Below are 18,935 nucleotides of genomic sequence, written 5' to 3'. Positions count from 1 at the left end.
ATGGAAACAAAGAAAACATTGAAGGGAGGGAAGATGTAACACAGAAGAATAAAGGAGGAAAGATATTGAACACTATATAACTATATAACAAATATCAAATACTTTTCAAGGTGTAGAATGCTTTTTAAGATTAAACAGCTGCTTTCATTCTAGAGAATGATGATGAAGCATTAAAGCTCCTTGAAGGAAGAGACTATTCCACTTTTGTCTTTTGGTGTGTATGATATTCAGGAATATTTGAACCTCTAGTGTTGAGGCTGTTTTCAGCATGTGCTTTCCACTTGTGCTACCTGATTCACTCAATTTTCACTTATGGCTCCAAGAAGCTGTGCATATGCAGAGGTTACACCTTTGCTAAACCATTCCAGCAGATGGGTTAAACCAGGTTGAAAGTAACCTAGGATTTTCAAATCCATCAGTGATCGCTTTTTCTATTGGAATGAGCAGATTACAATAATTTGTTTCAGTGGACACAAGAGTGAATAAAATAGATGCTGGGGACTTTTAGAGCTTGGGTCAGTCATCAAAGAAGCCAAGATCAATCATTGTGTCCCAAGCCATTCTCAATCATCTTGATTTTATCTCGTCATTGGACGTCATTAACTGGACGAGAGGAGACCAGTGATTTTGTGCAATTCTGTTTCATTTAAATCTAATTTATACATGAATCAAAAAACATCACCCATAACATTTCTATCTAGCTCAAAGTCCTATGGCAATGGACTTTGTAGCCTGTGTAGAAACATTGGAAGCTATAGTTATAACCTTACACACAGGTGTCCCAGGTCATGGAATCATCTTTTCTTTGGACCAAAATAGCTGTGGACCAAAGACCCAGTAGACTGAACAGTTTTTTTAAAGCACCACACTGCTTACCTCCTGACATGAAGAATGGGCTAGAAAGGAGCCCCTATAAATTGTTTGCTTCACTCAACCCTGACCTGCCTCCCATGGCAGGGGAATATTCCAACCTGTGATCAAAACACAAAAAATTCTACAAAGATAATTCCACTCATCATTGATATGTAACATGTTTACTCTTAAGGACAACATAAAATCTGGTAGAATTCAATGACAAAAAGGTTTTGTTGTGAAAGAACTCAACAGGTATTCCATCCAAATAGTACCCTTGAGTGAAGCTAGGTTGGCTAATTAAGGTCAGCTTTCTGAAGATAAAATTGAATAATTGTGATAGAGAGTACCAGGGAACTGGCATTGGTTTTGCAATCAAAACTAATAGTAGGCAAAACCTATCAGACAGGCTGGGAATCTTTGGGAGGAATGGAGTTGAAAACCACAAAAACTTTTACTTATTACTGAAGACTTGCATGTTTTCTATTTACCTAAATATAACAGAACTTTACAGATGTACCCTTGAAGCAAACATTGGCATTTAATATGTCACTGTAATGAGAAGAGATAGATAGGATGTGAGAGTGATTAAGGTGATGTGCTGTACTGATAATAGATTTATCCTCTCCAAGTAAAATATTTGTATTCAACAAAAGGAGCTATTCCAAAGCAAGACAATTACCAGAAGACTTATTGTCAAAAAATGAGTGGTTCTTCATGGGTGAACAGATCATTTCTAATTTGGAGGGGAAGCCGAACCAACACATAGTTTGGCAACAGTAGAGTAGATAAAAAGTAGGCAATTAAAAAAAATTGGTGTATTGCACCATAATTACTTATTGGGATCAGAACACTTGCAAACATCAGGATTGATTCAATGAAAATGCTGGGGAAATTCTGAAGCTGCTAAATGAAAAACAAGGCAGAGTTTAACTCCATCAAAGGCAAAGTGCAATACCCTTTGGTTCAACATTGTGTCTACTAGATCTGTATTCCAAAGAGATCACAAAAAAGGGAAAAGGATCTACCTGTGAAAAAATGTTAGTAGCAGCCCTTTTTGTAGTGGCAAGGAACTGGAAACAGAATGGATGGCCATCAATTGGAGACTGCCTGAATAAGTTATAGTATATGAATGATTATTGTTCTATTAAAAAAAACTACCAGAAGAATCACTTCAGAAAGGTCTGGAGAGACTTAACATGGACTGATATTAAGTGAAGTGAGCAGAACCAAGAGAACATTGTACACAGCAACAAGAAGATATAAGATGATCACCTCTGATGGATATGACTCTTTTTAACATTGAGGTGATTCAGGCCAGTTCCAATAGACTTGTGATGGAGAGAGCCATCTGAATCCAGAGAGAATACAACATTTCAATTTTTTTATTTATAGCTTACTTATTTTTCCCCTTTAATCTGTTTTTTCTTATGTAATGATAAATGTGGAGATATGTTTAAAACATAGGTGGAGATGGAGAGAGAAAAAAATTTGCAAAGATGAATATTGACAACTGTCTTTATAAGTATTGTAAAAATAAAGGCTATTTAAAAAGTGCAAGCTAAGCTTACAGAGATGCAGGATTTTTGGCTTAATAAGAAAGCCAATGAAGTTCAATTTTATGCTGATAGCAACAATCCAAAGTGCTTTTATAATGCTCTGAAAGATATTTACAGGTCAAAGACTTATGGTACATCTCAACAAATTATTTAACTTGATAAGGCTATAATCCAAGACTAAAGTGAAAAAGGAAAGTTGATACATTATTTCTGGTTCACATATGATTGTACACTTAGGGAAGCTTCTAAGGCTGAGTTGCAACAAATTAATACTATGAAAAAAAAAAACTCACCAGTAGCCAGCACTATACCATCCACATATGGAACCATCAATTCTATAAAATAAGGAAATTTTGAATGCTGTGGATAAATTTATCTTGGCAGTGCAATTTCTAGAGATATACACGTAAACAATGAGATTGATTTACATATTGGCAAAGGTAGTTTATGTTTGGGAAGGAGAAGGAAAATGTAGGAGGGTAGGGATATTAGATGACTTACCAAACTGAAAGTCCATAGAGGTGTTGTGTCTACAGACACAAATTTTAAAAAATTTGAACATTCTACCAATGCCATGTCAAAAAATTCAATTATTGCCATTTGGATTGTCTTTGGAGGATTCTGAAGATTACCTGACAAGGTAAGATATAGTCATTGAGTTCCTTTCTCAAGCTGAATTGCCAAACATTCAAACTCTACTGCAGAGAATACAACTCTGATGGACTGACCATGTTATTTAAATGCCACAAGTATATTTGCCTAAAAAGACTTTGATGGAGAACTCTCACAAGACAAGTGCAACGTCAGGGTCAAAAGAAGTGCTACAGGGACACTCTCAAGGTCTCTCTGAAGAATTTTAGAATTGATTGTGAGACATGTCTCCCATGTCTCCTATAGGCACAGGACTGCCCAGGATGGTTTTATTGTATCAGAGAAGGCACTGTACTCTATGAGCAAAGCAGAATTGCAGTAGCTTAAAAGTGACATGAAATGCACAAATTTAGATATGTCCTCTCCAAATATTCATGTAGACTATTTTGTCCAACCTGTGGTAAAGTCTTCCAATCTCATATTTGTTTGATCAGTCACAGTTGGACACATTGTTGCTTGACCCTAACATAATGATGGATGTTATATTGGTTCTCTTTGAGAACAAAGAACAACAGCTAACAAACCAATTTGGCACATTGCCCATCTGGCATGTAGAGGAGATATAAAAAACCCGTTGGTTGATTGATATGAGTTGATAGATGCCATCAGAGAAGAGACTACCAAGTAAGCATCAAAGGAAGAAGAATGGTGTGGTTGTCTTTTGTTATAGGATGCTAAAGAAACATTTGCTGGCAAAATGATGATATTGACAAAGATATGTGCTATATTCTTGAGGGCTAGTTTTCTAGGATGTGACTTGAGAATTTCCAAAGAAATATTAATTATGATTACTATTAGTCATTTCTAGCAATTTGGCAAAAAATGATATTTCCAGAAAGCATCTGGAAGGCATTGCTAAGGATTTTGAGATTTTGGACAAAAGTCTGAATGTGACCTTAGGATCACAGGTGATAATTTTATGCCTTCTTCAAAAAAAGGGCTGTTTTAGAAAATGGTGTCTGAAAATAGGAATAGATTTCTACATCATTGCTTAAGATAAAGGATGGGCAGATTCCAGGACACATTTGAAATGCACATAACAAGACTTGATAAAAATGTATTTGACTGGCAAATCAAAGCAAAAGTTTTTTTTTTTTCAATCTGAAAAAAGTGGATAAAAGCCAGCTGTTATATGCCTATCCATCAAGCTGGATACTAGACAGAATAATTAAAATTTAGAAAGAAAATTAGCAGAATGGAACACTAAAATTTACAAAATAAATTCTAAGAAAAAATCCCACAAACCCATAACCTCATGTTTACATACAAATTTGCAAAGTGTAGTTAATAAGCAAGGTAAATTAGAGATCCTAAATCAGGAGTCACACTTAAACTTACAGATATCATTGAGATCCCCTATAAGATACTCTAACTAGAGTAAAGCTATAGTTTATGGGTTTGAGGTCAAGGAATCCTGAGCTCAAGAAAATTAAGGGAACATCATCATGTATATTGAATCCTTCAGTATGAGCACAATTTTGAAACTTTCAGAGAGTCTCTAAGTCATATATTGAACTTCATAAAAAAGATATAGTTAGTTGGAACATAGAAGTTCAGAGGAGGATCGGTTGGTATAAAGAAAGAACATCAACAATGAAATATTTTAAAATAGATTTTTATTGAAATATTTTGTGTTTATATTATCTAGTTTTTTTCTCTTTTTATTATTCCACCTCCAAAGAACCATCCTTTATAATAATTTTTAAATAAGTAAGGAAATGGGGAAGAAAAAATCAGTGAAACTGCTAAACATTTTAAAGAAACTCACATTTTATGCAGTTTTCTTGTGTTAAAAATGAGAACTTGTTGAGTGACAGAGACTGCAGGACAATTAGAAAGTGACTCCTCGGGGACAAGAACTATGCCAAGAAGTATCTTGTGTTTTGAAATCAATTTGGATCTATCAGAATGGAAGAGGATGTCCATGTCTTTTCTTTCAGAGAAAGCCAGTTTCCTTCAGAGCAGGAAGAAATAAAAATTGTAAAAAGGAAAGCCCAAAGATGAAAAAAGCCTTGTTGGTGCAAAAAATGTTAATGTGACACTGGTCATTAGTTTAAAACTTGTGTTCAGGGAAGACTACGACCTCTTGTGTGAAGATAGGGGTAGATAGGGGTAGGCATCTTTTAGGGCATCCTAAGTATGTAATTAAAAGAGGAAGAAAAGGTCTGAGAATTAATTTTGTTTGAATGAGAATTAGAATAAAGAGTTAAATATCTTGGGAAAGGTCCTTCTGTTCTGGGAAACAGTGACTGAAACTTCAACATTTGAAAGTAGAAGTCATGATTTTTTTTAGCCATAAACCTAGATTGTATTAGTTTATGGGGTCTTCCATTTCAGAATCTACTAATGATAGTAAGGTAGCTTTGGTGTTTATTCTTCAAGCATCAAGAAACTAGGGATGATGAGCAGGGAAATAAGAGGTAAATATAACAAATTATAGCGTGATTGCATGAGGAATATAAAATGCTATAAGATTAGATAAGATAGAAGTCACTTCCACTTGGGAAGATTAAGGAAGGTATCAATAAAGTAATGATGTATAAAATGAATTTTAGATAATTAGGAAACTAATGAGAAGCACAGGGAAAGATGATGGTGAAGGAGACAAGTAGTGAAGATATAGGGATATAGGTGAACAGAAACAGAGTAATGAGTTTTTGCTACATGAGGAAGATAGCTGATAATCCAGTATTTCTAGATTATAGTGTTATGAAGGGTAGTAGATAGAACCAGGTTATAGTCAACATTAAATGGAAAGCTAAGGATGTTAGATTTATTTTTTAGGTTGTGAAAAGCCTTTTTGATTCTTGTGTAAAATGGATTTAAGTGAGGCAGAGTTTCATGGTCATCAGACTCACTCACTCTTCTAAAACCATCACTGTCCAGTGGCATCACAGAGTCAAGACAACTGGCAATGATTCAAGATGCAGTGGATGACCTTGGTGTCTTCAATGTTTAACCAAGCTCTAAGCATTCCACAACACCTGCATCACCCATCTTCATGGCTGTTGGAACAAATTGTACTCATCTACCCATTCCACTAGGGGAAAACTTTACATGCTTGGGATAGACAACTTCCTAAAGCATTGTTGAGGCCCTTTGATTACCATCAACCTGGTTTAGCCCACCTGCCAAAATGGTTTACTGAGAATGTGGCCAATGCAGCTACAGGTGAGAGTTTGATGGATCAGGTGGATACCAAAGGTGGAAAGTAGAAAGCAGCCCTATAAAGGGCTCAGCAGCTTTCACACTGGAGGTCCTAGTCTTCCCTGAACACAAGTTTTAAAGCAATGGACAGTGTCATGTTAATATTTTTGCACCACCAAGACTCACCTGGTAGTGTTGTAGAGTTGTATACATCTGTGCTATTGATAATTCTAATCTGGGCCCTTCTTTCTTTATATTCCCTCTCTTGGTAATATCATTATTTTCCATATATTCAATTATAACCTGAATGCACATTCTACCCACATCTATATATCTAGCCTCTCTCTCTTTCCTAAGCTCTAGTCTTACATCACTAATTGCCAACTCTCCTCATATGGCCCATGATTACTGCAAACTAAAACACCTTATTACTTTTTAAAAATACACCCATCCTACTAATTTTCTTTTTTTTTTTTTTATCAGCAACACCACCATTATTCTAGTCATAAAAATTCAAAATTTTTAATGCTTCAATCCTCATGAATCTTCACATTATTTACTTTATATTCATTTTCTAAGTTTGAAATTTCCCACATCTCTTTCTTTTCAGTCACAACACAACTACCTTATTTAGGTCTTGTCACCTCTTCCCTGGAATATTGTAGTAGGGTACCAGTTGCTCTCCCTTCATCCACTCACCTCCTCCAATCCTGGAACATTATTCGGTCTTTCCTTGTCCTTCTCTCTTCTTCTAACACCCATTCTCTCTCTCTCTCTCTCTCTCTCTCTCTCTCTCTCTCTCTCTCTCTCTCTCTCTCTCTCTCTCTCTCTCTCTCTCTCTCTCTCTCTTTCTCTCTCTCTCTCTCTCTTTCTCTCTCTCTCTCTCTCTCTCTCTCTCTCTCTCTTTCTCTCTCTCTCTCTCTCTCTCTCTCGTTCTTGTTGTGTTTTTTTCCTCTCTTCCACTCATTATTATTTAATATAGTTCTGGACATGATAGCATAGCAATATGATGAGAAAGAAATTAAAAGAATAAATATATATAATACAAAAAACTATCCTTCATGCTAAAATATGATGCAAAATCCTAGGTAATCAGTAAAGATACAAATCAAGATAAGTAATATTTTTAGCAAAGTTGTAGACTACAACATCTTCTAAAATCACTTCATTTTATCTATATATCTATATCTATATCTATATCTATATATACATACACATACATATCTAAGAGGCAGTAATAGATGTGGAAATCTCATTTCAAATTACTACAAAATTCATAAAGTTTCTGGGCCTCAATTTTCTAAAGCACGAGAAAGATTTGTATAGATTCAATTATAAAGTGGTCCTTAAAGAAATAAAAAATAATTTAAATTGCTGAAAGGATTTAGTGCTTGTGACTAGACTATGCCAATATAATAAAAAATGGCAATACTACTAAAGTTAATTTGTACTTTTAATGCCATAAAAATCAAATTATCAGAGGAATATTTCATAGAAGTTGATAAATAATAAAAATTAATTTGTAAAAAATACAATAGAATAATGGAAAGTGATGAAAAGAAGTAATCTTTTAAAAAAATCTGGCAAGGGTTAAAAAAATCAGTGGTATAGACTAGACAAAGGATAATCAACACCAATGAAACTCAGCAATCCGGTGTTTGAAAAAGCAGAAAACATAAATTATTTAGGGGGAAAAAGATTATTTGTTTAAAAACTACTGGGAAAACTAGAAAGCAGTTTGGCAGAAATTAGGTTAAGACCAGCGTCTTTTTTAAAAATTATAGCTTTTTATTGACAAAACATATGCAAGGAAAATTTTTCAGTATTGATCCTTGTAAAAACTTTTGTTCCAATTTTTCCCTTCTTTCCCTCCACCCCCCTCCTCTAGATTGCAGGTAGTCCCATACATGTTAAATATGTTAAAGTATATGTTAAAATACAATACATATATACATATTTATAGTTATCTTGTTACACAAGAAACATTGGATTTAGAAAGAAGATAAAAATAACTTGAAAAATTACAAGCAAACAATAACAGAAAAGAGTGTAAATGCTATGTTGTGGTCCATACTCATTTCCCAGTGTTCTTTTACTGGGTATAGCTGGTTCTGTTCATTACTGATCAATTGGAACTGATTTGGATCCCCTTATTGCTGAAGATAGCCACTTCCATCAGAATTGATCCTCATATAGTATTGTTGTTGAAGTGTATAATGTTCTTCTGGTTCTGCTCATTTCATTTACCATCTCATTACTCCTTACCATTTACAGTTCATGTAAGTCTTTCCAAGCTTCTCTGTATTCTTCCTGCTGGTCATTTCTTACAGAACAATAATATTCCATAACATTCATATACCACAATTTACCCAACCATTCTCTAATTAATGGGCATTGATTCACTTTCCAGTTTCTAGCCACTACAAAAAGGGCTGCCACAAACATTTTGGCACATACAGGTCCCTTTCCCTTCTTTAGTATTTCTTTGGAATATAAGCCCAATAATAGCACTGCTCGATCAAAGGGTATGCACAGTTTGATAACTTTTTGGGCATAATTCCAGATTGCTCTTCAAAATGGCTGGATTCGTTCATAACTCCATCAACAATGCATTAGTGTCCCAGTTTTCCCACATCCCCTTCAACATTCATCACTATTTTTTCCTGTTATCTCAGCCAGTCTGACAGGTGTGTAGCGATATCTCAAGAATTATCTTAATTTGCATTTCTCTGATCAATAGTAATGTGGAACACTCTTTCATATGAGTGGAAATAGTTTCAATTTCATCATCTGAAAATTATCTATTCATATCCTTTGACCATTTATCAATTGGAGAATGGCTTGATTTCTTATAAATTCTTATAAATTAGAGTCAATTTTCTATATATGTTTTCCCAATTTATTGCTTCCCTTCTAATCTTATCTGCATTAGTTTTGTTTGTACAAAAGCTTTTTAACGTAATATAATCAAAATTTTCTATTTTATGATCAATGATGATCTCTAGTTCTTCTTTGGTCACAAATTCCTTCCTTCTCCACAGGTCTGAGAGGTTAAACTATCCTAATGTTCTTCTAATTTATTTATGATCTCAATATTTATGCCTAAATCATGAACCCATTTGATCTTATCTTGGGTGTACAGTGTTAAGTGTGGGTCAATGCCTAGTTTTTGCCATACTAATTTCCAATTTTCTCAGCAGTTTTTGTCAAGTAGTGAATTCTTATCCCCAGATTGGGGTTTTGGGGTTTGTCAAACACTAGATTACTATAGTTATTCACTATTTTGTTCTGTGAACCTAATTCTATTCAACTTATCAACTAGTCAATGTCTTAGCCAATACCAAATGGTTTTGGTGACTGCTGTTTTATAATATAGTTTTAGATCAGGTACAGCTAGACCACCTTCATTTGATTTTTTTTTCCATTAGTTCTCTTGACATTCTTGACCTTTTGTTCTTCCAGATGATTTTTATTGTTATTGTTTCTAGGTCATTAAAATAGTTTTTTGGGAGTCTGATTAATATAGCATCAAATAAATAGATTAGTTTAGGTAGTATTGCCATCTTTATTATATTCGATAGACCGATCCAAGAGCAGTTAAAAATTTTCCAGTTGGTTAGATCTGACTTTATTTGTGTGGAAAGTGTTTTGAAGTTTTGCTCATATAGTTCCTGACTTTTCCTTGGCATATAGATTCGCAAATATTTTATACTATAGACAGTTATTTTAAATGGAATTTCTCTTTGTATCTCTTGCTGTTGTATTTTGTTAGTGATGTGTAAAAATGCTGAGGATTTAGGCAGATTTATTTTGTATCCTGCAACTTTGCTAAAGTTGTGGATTATTTCTAATAGCTTAGACCAGCATCTTGTATCCTCTTTTGTAATACTTTTTATGTGCCCAAGAGACCTAAGATGAATGATCACATTACAAAAACCAATTAGAGAAGCAAATCATTTAAGATATTTCTCATAACTATGGACAGAGATGCATTTTTAACTAAATGAGGTAGATGCAAGTAATTACAAAAGATATAATCATAACTTTGATTAAATGAAATTGAAAAGCTTTTGTACAGACGATACATGAAAGATAAGAAGAAAAAGTAGTCAACTAGGAAAAAAAAATCTTTGTGTCAAATTGCCACGATAAGGGTTTGGCATCCAGTCTTTTATAAACAATGTACATATATATGACCAATAGCCATTCTCCAAGACAAGTGGTCTAGGAATATAAACAAATAATTCTCAAAAAAGGAATGGCAAATTGTTAACAAATATACTTAAAAATTCTCTAAGATGCTATTAATGATAGAAATACAAACCAAAACAATCTTGAGGTTATATTTCACATTTTGCAGAATGATAGAAATGAAAAAAGATATCAATAGTGTTGTAAGGATTATCTAACTATTGGTGGAGTTGTTAGTGTAATGATTTTGGAAAGCAATTTGAAATTATGCAAATTAAGTGACTAAAATATTCCTACTATTTGACCCAGGGAGCTATTGATTAAGCTTGTCCTCCAACAAAGCCTTTTAAAAGAAGAAATATATTCTTAAAGTAGCACCTTTTATGATAACAAATGGTAACAAAGTATATGTACATTGATTAGGAAATGACTAAACAAAATTTTGTATGTGAATGTAATTTGAAATTACTATGCTAAAAGAGTAATAAATTTGATAAATACACATAATCATGAAATAATCTATATGAAGTGATGAGGAATGAAGTAAAAAGAGCCAAGAAAGAGCCAAGAAAACAGTATTACAACATTGTAAATAACAAGCAAAAAAGTGGTTGTTCCATGTGTTTCCAGACTTTTTCAGAATATTAATTGTGCTTTTTTTTCATCTTATTTTCTTTAAAAAATACGTTCATTTTATGGATTTTTTTTTGCTAAGGCAATTGGGGTTAAATGACTTGCCTAGGGTCACACAGCTAGAGAATATTAAGTGTCTGAGGCCAGATTTGAATTCAGGTCCTCCTGACTTCAGGGCTGTTGCTCTAACCACCACTCCACTTAGCTCCTCCTTGTATGGACCTTTTAGGAAGAGGAGAGAAAAGGATATTGGGGAGAACTATGATGGCATTTTATTTTTTATTTATTTATCTATCATCATCATCATCATAATTATCATCATTTATTTATTTATTTGTTAGTTTGTTTATTTATTTACTGAGGCAATTGGGGTTAAGTGACTTGCCTAGAATCATACAGTTAGGAAGCATTAATTGTATGAGACCAGATTTGAGGTCCTCCTGACTTCAGGGCTGGTACTCTAATCCACTGTGCCACCTAGATGCTTTATGATGATAATAAAATTAGTAAAAACTATTTAAAGAAAAGTAAATCAATAGAGCAGATCAGACAAGGAAGAAGAATAAGAAATAATAGAGCTCAATAACTATGTTTGATAAACTGAAAAAAAAAACATAAATTATTTATTTCTTACTTCTTACTTGATTAAAAAATGTTGGTAAAACTTGAAAGCAGCCTGTCAGAAATTAGTCCTAGATTAATACCTTAAACCATACACCACAATATATTCAAAATGAATATAGAATCCCAATATTAAAGACCATGTCATTAAAAAACAATAGAAGCAAAGAATAATATAGCTTTCCCAGATATAGACAGATTTATTCTTAACCAAAAAAGGAGTAGAAGCAATTATAAAAGATATAATAGATAGCTTTGATCAGGTGAAATCAAAAAAGCTTTGGAACAAACTGAATTAATGGATCTAAGATAACTAGAAAAGTAGACAAAAAAATTTATATCAAATTTCTTATATATCTACATATTTGCCTTCAAATGTATAGACAAATAGCAAATATGTAAAACCAAAAACTCTTCCAGGAATTGTAAACACATATGCTGGAACTCTATTTTCCCAGAAATCAGCCAGAGTCAGGCTAATCAAAAGTCTTTATTCTTGGTCTCTTGAGCTCGCTGTCAGGGGATTAGATCTAGTAATCTCCACATCTCCTTCCTCTCTCCCCACAGCCAGGAGAATGCCTCAATTTCCTCCTCCTACTCCACCTACACACATCACTTCCCCCTTTTTGTCCCACCAATCAAGTTAGCATAGAATAGTTGGGGAGGGTCAACTTTCAAACATGTTAATAGAGAATTGTCCAATTGGCAATTAGTCTTGCGTGCTCCATTATCCAAGTGCATTTGCTCAGTTCTAGCCCTTTACACACATAGATATCCATTATCTAAGAAATGGCTTAAAATTGTGGTACATGAATGTAATAGAATATTGCTATGCTCTAATAAATAATGAACATGATGAGTACAAAAAAGTATAGTACAATTTAAATTGACTCAAAACAAAGTAAATACAGCCAAGAAAAAAATATTCACATTGATTACAACAATATAGATTTTAAAAATGACACAGCATAGAAATAAATGTGTTAGAATTGTAAAGAACAAGATTGATCTCAAAAAAGAGATGACAAGACAATTCTCTTAATTTCTTTAGAAGATTGGCAGGGGCTGCTGGGGTGAAGTCTTTAGTGGGTATTGATCAATATATTGTCAGATTTTAAAATATGTTGATTTTCCCCCTCCTCCTTTTTCTTTCTTTACCCTCTCCCAAATAAAACTTTGTGAATATAGGATGGTTTTCTGGAAGAAGAGAGATTGGGAGAAATTTCAGTGATGTTAAAATGTCAATTATACATAGATGTATATTTTATATGATTTTTTTAAAGGTTGTAGTTGAATAGATTGGATCATCTCTATCTCAAAAAAGTAGGAAATAGAGGAGGGCTCAGATGAAGGTTGGAGCTGCAAATTAAGAAAAGAGGAGGTTTGGTATAGTTGCTATATAAAATAGGAATGAAATTGATAATAAAAGAATGTTGAGGATACTGAGATTGTGTAGTATAAATGTTTAAAATGTAATGATTGAATGTTTAGTATTTTATGGAAATAAAAAACAAATTGGACTCTGACTTTTTCTCTTTTTTCCCAACTGCAAACAAATAAACAATTATCCCAAGATTCTATTTTAAATGTAATATATAACTAACTATTTTTTCAATCTATATTGTTGATTTTTAGGCTAAAAATCTTATAGAGAGATTTTTTACTCAACAAGTAGACATTCTGGAAAAACGATCAGAGCCACTTCCTGAGATATACTATATTCAAGGTACCCTGCAAATAGTGTGGATTAATCTTTGCAGACCAGGATATGGAATGAATGCTCTAATACATCCAAATTGCCCGGATTGTTGTGGTATGTAATTAGTTATCAAGTCACATTGATAAATTAGCATATTTTTAATTTATTAAAGATTATATTGACATTAGTATTCTTTTTTCAAATACATACTAACAATTTTATTAAACTAAAATGATTTTTTATCTTACATAAATTAATGGATTAATTAGGAGCATGTTCAAGTTTCAGTCCAAAGAATTAAGAGTTGTTTTAATTCTTTTTTTTTTAAGTTTTAAGTATTTTATTTGTTTAAATACATGCAAAAAGAATTGCAAAACCTTGTGTTCCAAGTTTTTTTCTCTCTCTTTTTTTCATCATGCTGTGCAAGAAAAATCAGATCAAAAGGGAAAAACATGAGGAAGGGAAAAAATAAGGAAACCAATCACAACAACAAAAAGATGAAAATAACTTGCTTTAATCCACATTCAGTCTTATAGTTCTCTCTCTGAATATGAATAGCACCTTCCATCCCAAGTCTATTGGAATTGTCTTGAATCACTTCATTGTTGAAAACAGCCAAGTCTTCACAGTTAATCATCACATAATTTTGTTACTATGTACAATTTTCTCCTGGTTCTGCTCATTTCATTTAGCATTAGTTCATGTAAGTCTTTCTAGGTTTTTCTGAAATCAGTCTGCTCATCATTTCTCAAAGAGCAATGATATTCCATTACATTCATATACCATATCTTATTCAGCCATTGCCCAGCCGATGGGCTCTACTCAATTTCCAATTCCTTAGCACCATAAAAGAGGCTGCTACAAACATTTTTGCACAAGTGGGTTCTTTCCCCTCCTTTATGATCTCTTTGTGATATATTCCCAATAGAGGCGTTGCTAGATCTAAAGGTATGCATAGTTTTATAGTCCGTTGGGCATAGTTCCAATTTGTTCGCCATAATGGTTAGATCATTTCACAACTCCACCAACAATGCATTAGTGTCCCAGTTTTCTCTCATCTTCTCCAACATTCATCATTATTTTTTCCTGTCATCTTAGTCAAACTGATAGGTATGAAGTGGTACCTCAGAGTTGTAGGGTTTTTAAAATTTGCTATTTAATCATATATTTAACTTAAGTACAGTTAGGCATTTTGACATAAAAGAGAAGACTTAAGAAAGAAAAGAATGGAATTGATATCAGATTGTTATTGGTAGTCATGGGAAAATAGATATGGCAAATTGCAGAATCAAGAATCCACTAACAAAATGGTAGCTATTTATACTTAGAATCACAGAAGTTGAGAACTGGAAGGGAGTTCAGTAACTATCTTCTTTAAAACCCATACACAAAAAGATTCCCCACTATAAAATAGTGCTTGCTTAAAGAGACAGAATGCACCACTTTTTTCTGACAACTAATTTTCACTTTTAGACTCCTCTAATTGTTGGGAAAGTATTCCTGACATTGAGCCTAAATTACAGTATCTACCCATTATTTTTTCCTTCTTTCTATTATTGTTGAGTTTGAACTCTAAATCTACTAGTCTTTCCTCTACATCACAACTCTCCAGTTCACATATTTGAAGATGTCTCTCATATCCCCCCATAAAGTTTTTTTTCTCCATATTAACCATGTCTAATTCCTTCAACTAATCCTCATATGACATTGAGTCAAGACCTTCCACCATCTCCTTTAGACATGCTTCAGATGAATAATCTTTCATAAATTTTGGCAGCTAGAAATTAACACAACACTCCAAATGAAGTCTGACAAGGGCAGAGTATGGTGGGAGTATTATTGCCATTCTTAAAAATTATACTTCTCTTAATGCAACCCAAACTCATATTAAGTTTATATTTTTTAGCTGCCATATTTTATTGTAGATTCATATTGATCTTGCAGTCTACTAAATTCTTAGATCTTTTTCAGAACAACTGTTGTCTAATTATGCCTCTGCCATCTTGTTCTTGTAAACATGACTTTTTTGGTTTTCAAATGTAAGACTTATACATACATACATATATATATATATATATATATATATATATATATATATATATATATATATATATATATATATATATATATATATATATGTATATATATATATATATATATATATATATAAAATTTCCCTATATACAAATATATCCCTAATGAATTTAATTTTATTCAGCTCAATGTATTAGATTCTTTGACAATGGCCTATAAAACTGTGCATACCCTTTGACCCAGCAGTGCTATTACTAGGTCTGTATCTGTATCCCAAGAAAATCATAAAGAAGGGAAAAGGACCCACATGTGCAAAAATGTCTATAGCAACTATTTTTGTGATAGCAAAGAATTGGAAAATGAGTAGATGCCCATTAGTTGGGGAATGGCTAAGTTGTAGTACATGGAAAAATGGAATATTATTTGTTCTATAAAAATGATGAACAAGCTGATTAAAAAGTTCTGGAAAGATTTATATGAACTGATGCTGAGCAAAATAAGCAGAACCAGGAATACATTGCATATGATAACAGCAAAAATGTGTGATAATCAACTATGAAAGGTTTGGTTCTCAGTAGTTCAGTGATCCAAAGCAATCCCAATAGACTTTGTATAGAAAATGCCTTCTGCATCCAGAAAAAGTAGTAAGGACACTGAATGTAACTCAACATAGGCTATATTCATTTCTTTTTTTCCATTTTTAAAATTCCTTCCATGTTTTTTCCCTTTTGCTTTGATTTTTCTCTCCCAACATGATTTATAAGCAATGTGTATTAAAAATAAACTTCCTACAATGAAAAAATTATTAATAAAATGTTAAATAGTACAAAGCACAGTCTTTAGGGTGCTACCCTAGAATATTTCTATAGCATTTAGTAGATAACTACTTTTTGAGTCCATACTTTTAGAGCTAGTTTTGAATCAGTCATTGTTATTGTCTAAGCCACATCTCTCCATTTTCTTCACAAGAATAACGAAATGATTCATCTTTTTTCCTTACATTTTAATTGTTATTTTATATTTTAAATTAGCAAGCATTATTATCTCTCCTTCTCATGTTCCCTCTATATTGGCAAAAGAAAAAAAAAAAGAAAAACCTTTCAACAACTATATACAGCCAAATTTAACAAATTGTCACACTATGTACAAAATTTTATATTATGGATTATTTTGTTCACATGTTCTAGTCCAAAATGGAAATGAGGTTATTTTGACCTGATCTCTTCTTAATAAAGCTACTTTCTTTGTAATTGCCTCTTCACTTTCTAGATGTTGCCCAACTATACCTTTAATATCTTTAATACTAGAATTCCCCAGGAGTGGAAGTCAAATTCGCTGAATGCGAGTTTGTAGATCATTTGTTCTTAGAAAACTAGGATATTTTGTTTTTATCTAATCTTGTGATAACTCTCCTCTTTTCTATATTTCAAATGTCACAGTGACATATTAATCAACACCTGTCAGATTTTTTTATTTCTCTAGGATGTAGTTCATCTGGGTTGGATGACTTAAACTCACAAAAGGGCAGTTAGATGTTTCATGACCATCTATTATCTTGGGTATCAACTCCTTGTTTGTCATTTCTATTCTATCATTTCCCATGTAAAGGTCATTCTCTTCTTCAGTAAAAAAAAAAAAAAATACAATAGGAATGGAGCAGTTCTATCTGGAATTTCCCCCTCTTGTCAGTTGTCATTTTCCTATACACCCCTAAGCTAAGATCTTACCTAATCATTGATCTTCCTTTCTCTCAGTACATCTAAACTAAAATCCTTCTTGGACTGGTTTCCTTCTTTAATCCCTTCATTCTGAGCTTTGGCATTCCTGATAGTCTTTTTTTTAAGGACCAGGCCAGGAGCTGAAGGAATTCAACCAGCTCTAGGCCAATATGGACTTTGAGGCCAATATGGACTGTTACAGCAGCACCACATGTCGGAGGAGAAGTGTCAGCTGGAGCAGAAAAAGGACTAGAGGGAAATGGAGACCATGATGGAGCACGCCTGGATACAGGGACTCATCGAAGAATCGGACCCTGATGAGGAGCCCACCCTTGAGCCTTCCCAGCTGTCCATTTGAGCTGCTCCTACAACCAGTTTAAAGGAGGTATCTCAACTAAAAGAGCAAAAGTTAGAGAGCTGGGAACAAACCGTAGGTACCCTGGACAGCAAGTCAAAGCTGGAAAGTCTGATGGTGGCAAAGAAGGCAGCTGCCCAGAGATCCAGCAGCAGCAATGGACACATAGTCTTGCCCTCCTTGCCTTGTGGTACACACAGGTGTACCACAGAGTTTGTAGGAGACCAGCTCATCACCCAGGACCCCCAGAGCCTCATCCCTGAGCCAGCTGGGGGCCTACAGAGACAGTGAAGGTAGCAGTGACAGCAGCTGAAGCATTGGCCTCTCCCTTTGAAGGAAGGTCCCAAACCCTCACGGCCCCTCCCCCATGGGGGCCAGACCCGGGAGCCAGGCTGCAGTGGGTTTATTTCTTTGTTCAGTGAGCCCAGCAATGTGCAGAGGAGGAATGGGCCTAGCCTTATATTTATCTTCTTTTACATTTCTTTCCTTTCATCTTCTGTATACTTCTTTCAAAAAATCATAGTTAGTTGGTAAGTTTCATATAAATCCGCATTGTTCTCTTCAGACTTTTACTCCTGATTGAAATATTAATCCTGATTGAAATAATTTCTTTTAGTTTTTTGTTTTGTTTTCATAATTTTGTTCCTGAGCATCTTTGATCCCTCTGAGCTAAACTTCTCTGAAGCATTTTAGTTCATGGGATCCCATTTTTTTCTCTGAAAGTTTTCCCATGTCATTAGTATATGTCAGATTATTCTAAAATTTACTTTTCTCTGAATTTTAATCTGTTGAATAAATTATTACCATTAGAAAATAGTAATTATTAGCACTTTTGTGTGATTTCCCCCCTCCCCTCCCCGCCCATGTTAGGGCAATTGCTGATTAAACTTCTCTGTTTATCCTTTATAATATGTTAGGTTCTTACTAAGTGCTAATTCGGTACTTAACAATTCTCTAATTCTGGCCTTTAGGGTAGTTTTACCCCTGTGAACTCATGCTTGTGAACTTGCACGCTTAGGAGGAGCAAATTCATTGGTTGAAATAATTTTTCCCAGAAGCCCCTCAGTTATTCCACTCCCATTCTCTGGGAGGATAAAAGACGACACCATTGAGCAAGGGGAAAGTCTTGTCTGGGCCAGAGTTGGGGCGGCTCTCTGGAGGAAGTAGTCTCAACTCTAGGTTACAGTTGTTGGCCAAGAGATTGAGTTGAGACAGCAGATCTCCTCCCAGAGAGCAATCGGCAGTTTCTGGAGACAACAGGACATTACAATAATATTATCCTATTAGATAGATTTTTCTACTTTTTGTTACATTATACTGTGCCTTTTACTCAACTTGTTTTCTTCATGTGTTAATGCTAAATCTGCTACTTAAAATTGAATTAATACTGAATGTGGATCATAGTATTTTCACCTTTTTTGTTTTGTTTACTTGCTTTTTGTTTTCTTTCTCATTTTTTTCCTTTTTGATCAGAT

The 18,935-nt window shown here is 33.8% G+C and overlaps 1 protein-coding gene across 1 annotated transcript in view; it reads left to right on the top strand.

Moving 5' to 3' along the window:
- The window catches only part of ZPBP (zona pellucida binding protein), a 103,535-nt gene that overhangs the window by 70,858 nt on the left and 13,742 nt on the right, over window positions 1–18,935 (top strand). Inside the window, exon 8 of the mRNA XM_074282743.1 lies at window positions 13,290–13,467. Within this exon, the coding sequence (XP_074138844.1) occupies window positions 13,290–13,467 (178 nt within the window). The remainder of the gene's footprint in view (window positions 1–13,289; window positions 13,468–18,935) is intronic.

The sequence above is a fragment of the Sminthopsis crassicaudata genome, chromosome 1 (genome assembly GCF_048593235.1).
Source record: "Sminthopsis crassicaudata isolate SCR6 chromosome 1, ASM4859323v1, whole genome shotgun sequence".
Taxonomy (NCBI): Eukaryota; Metazoa; Chordata; class Mammalia; order Dasyuromorphia; family Dasyuridae; genus Sminthopsis; species Sminthopsis crassicaudata.
The sequence above is the reverse complement of the archived record's forward strand: the minus strand, read 5'-3'. Positions and strand labels throughout refer to the sequence as shown.